Source organism: Trachymyrmex cornetzi, unplaced genomic scaffold (assembly GCF_001594075.2).
Source record: "Trachymyrmex cornetzi isolate Tcor2-1 unplaced genomic scaffold, Tcor1.1 scaffold981, whole genome shotgun sequence".
In the NCBI taxonomy this organism is placed as follows: domain Eukaryota; kingdom Metazoa; phylum Arthropoda; class Insecta; order Hymenoptera; family Formicidae; genus Trachymyrmex; species Trachymyrmex cornetzi.
In genome coordinates, this window is record NW_017300335.1 from 5,524 (window position 1) to 8,614 (window position 3,091).

Below are 3,091 nucleotides of genomic sequence, written 5' to 3' on the forward strand. Positions count from 1 at the left end.
TAAAATTTAAAATTTTGTTTTGGCTCATATAATTAGAATTTCCCACCAAAACGTTAAACAAAAATTCAGGATTATATGTTTGAATAATATCTGCCATCACCTAAAATTTCAAATCAATCCATTAAACATTCGCAAAGAAAAAAATTATTTACTAAAAAATATCATTTCGAAGGTTATGGACGACAGGAAGGGTATCGGGCATTGAAAATTTGGGAAACTAAGTTTTCTTTAATAACAAAAAAGTGCGCCAAGCTTCAGCCAAATCCGTTGTGAGGAGGATTTCGACTCTTCTTATTAGGTTAAAGTCTTTATATATTTACAATTTTTATATAGATATTTAAATTACGATTACGATAATTTACTTGATTGATCTACCTGATTGATGGAGAAATCATAGGAGTTCCTCGGCTAACTGGAAATTCGACTGATGGGTATAGACTGGCAATTTGTAGCTGTAAACCGCAATTGTAGATCTTCCCAATTCCTTGTAAAGTTATATCAATATTTTTATTGGTCTGTTGAGTCATTACAATATTCGTTACATTTGGATGTAAGGAGCCTGTCAAAACATGCTGCAAAACATTGTCTGGTGCGATTTCAATAACCACAGCGTTGCTTGGAATTAGATCCGTAGTTTGTTGAAATAGAACAGTGTTTAATAAACTTCGAGTGTGATAGTCTGCCGATGATAACTTTGCTGTTGAAGTGGACCATTTGGTGCGAGGTATAGAAGTACTGATCCACTTTGAACTCCGTTTTTTTGGCTGTGGTATTATTTTATTCAAATTGAGCAGAAGCTGAGTTTCCGCTGGTGCGAGATAAGAACTGTGATATGGTACATTGCAGTAGATCTCCTTCACGTAAACATTATTGACCTGATTATATAAAAATACAACATATGCAGCTGTAGCAGATTGTGGCTTGAATATTTTAATTTTAAAAACTATCAATTAATTTTTCTATTTCCTTATGAAGTATAAAAACTGTTTTTAATTCTACCTTTAATTTTTTCGTAAATTCTTGTACGAGTTCTGGTGGTCCACACACGACGCTGCTGGTTTTACTGTTGTGGCATACAATTTCAATATTCAATGGACATATATTTTTAAGATGCTCGTAACTTAAATTGACAACCGCCATTGAGCTATGAATTATTTTTTCTTTGGCACACGTTATACCAACAAAGTATGCTGATAAAATAGTTTGTTCTATGGTGAGACATTCATCTGCGTATGCACATCCAAGTTCACCGCCTGAATGACCAATCATATAATCGGGAGTAATTCCTAAGGATCTTAAGAGATCTACTAACCCAATCTACAAGTATATATGAATAATTTTAAATATACAGTTGGATATACTTAAAAAATCCGTTACTGATATAATAATAAAATATGCTTCAATCGATTTAATAGACAATCTGTTTCTCTAATGCTGTATAATTTATAAAAATGTATATTTATAGTATGTGTTTTACTGATAAATATATTATGATATATACTTATGTTGTAACTATGAAAAGTGGTAATTTTTTTACCTGAATAGCGACGATTCCAATAGAAACATTTAATGTGTTTTCGCATATTGATTTTTCCGCTTTTGTCAAAATATCTGTGACACTTATATCATACGGTTTTAAAATATCATCACATTTTCTTATGGTTTTTGCAAAAGCATGAAACTTTAATAAGTTTCGACCTAATAACATTTTAATATATAAGTTACATCATTTTGTTATTTAAGTTAGTACATATCCCAGGTAGCACACGTATATTTTACGAGGGTAGTTCTAAAAGTTCTCGGCCTGACAAAGAAAACATACGATTTATGGCAAAAATTTTTTTATTTTTTAACATAATTCCCTTATAAATCAATATACTTAGATCAACGATATCCAACTTCTTTAGACCTTCAGTATAATACAATTTTTCTAACTCTTTAAAATAAGCGTTTGTCTCAGTGATGACCTTCGTATTTGAAGTGTATCTTTTTCCAGCGAGCCATAGACATAATTCCCTTATAAATCAATATACTTAGATCAACGATATCCAACTTCTTCAGACCTTCAGTATAATACAATTTTTCTAACTCTTCAAAATAAGCGTTTGTCTCAGTGATGACCTTCGTATTTGAAGTGTATCTTTTTCCAGCGAGCCATTTCTTCAGATTCGGGAACAGGAAAAAATCACTGGGGGCTAAATCTGGTGAGTACAGTGCGTGTGGTAGCAATTCGAAGCATAACTCAAGAAGTTTTGCGACTGCAATTGCAGAAGTGTGAGAAACCAATTTTCGAGAAATACCAAAAAACTTGTTTGCTTTACTCGACGTAACAGACAAACTACTAATCGCATCTATGTGAAACTTTTTCGGAGGCCCTCTGAAGGATCAAACTTAAGAAAAATCATAGCCATTTGATACTCCCGGTGCCATCTCTATGTCAGGCCGAGAACTTTTAGAACTACCCTCGTATATACGTTTCTTAAACGTATCCAATGTTTTATAACCGTTAAGCATCAATAAGAAACGTTTCATCGCAAACGTTTTTAAAATTATAATTGAAAAAACGTATTTTTCACGTATTTTTCAGAATTTTTTCAGATTTTTTAATATTTTTTCAGTTTTTTTAATATTTTTGTATGTTGATAAAAATAAGAAAATGCAATACTAAAAAGTTGATAAAAATTCTGAAAAAATTCTTGAAGTTCTATGAAAAGAAAATAAACAATTTTTTCTCTTGCAGTTTTTCTGTAAAATAATTGATAGTATTTGAGTAAAAAATTATTATTCCAATATCAAAAATTTGACAATTTTTAGTAATTAAATCTCGTTAACTATTGCGAAAATTGTGAAATAATAGAGCACTTTTCGACTCAGTTTAGTCCGCTCTACCTTGCTACGATATTCTAATGCGCTAATTTCCGAACAACCTGTATAGAGATTATATATATTCTGTCGTTGTTAGGTGAGTTATCAGACACCCTGTGTATATATATATATACAGGGTGGACCATCTGAAGTGATCCAGTCAAATATCTCGAAAACTAGTAGGGATAGAGAAAAATGTTTCGTATGAAAAGTTTAGGGTTACACG

At 31.4% G+C, this 3,091-nt stretch overlaps 1 protein-coding gene across 1 annotated transcript in view; it reads right to left on the reverse strand.

The window, feature by feature from the left end:
- Nucleotides 1-361: 361 nt before the first annotated feature.
- Nucleotides 362-3,091, reverse strand: part of LOC108770012 (fatty acid synthase) — a 6,140-nt gene continuing 3,410 nt past the window's right edge. Inside the window, exons 2-5 of the mRNA XM_018521299.1 lie at nucleotides 2,034-2,377; nucleotides 1,538-1,698; nucleotides 1,000-1,317; nucleotides 362-875 (exon numbers count right to left, since the gene is read on the reverse strand). Coding sequence (XP_018376801.1) covers nucleotides 372-875; nucleotides 1,000-1,317; nucleotides 1,538-1,698; nucleotides 2,034-2,377 — 1,327 coding nt within the window. The 3' untranslated portion in view covers nucleotides 362-371. The remainder of the gene's footprint in view (nucleotides 876-999; nucleotides 1,318-1,537; nucleotides 1,699-2,033; nucleotides 2,378-3,091) is intronic.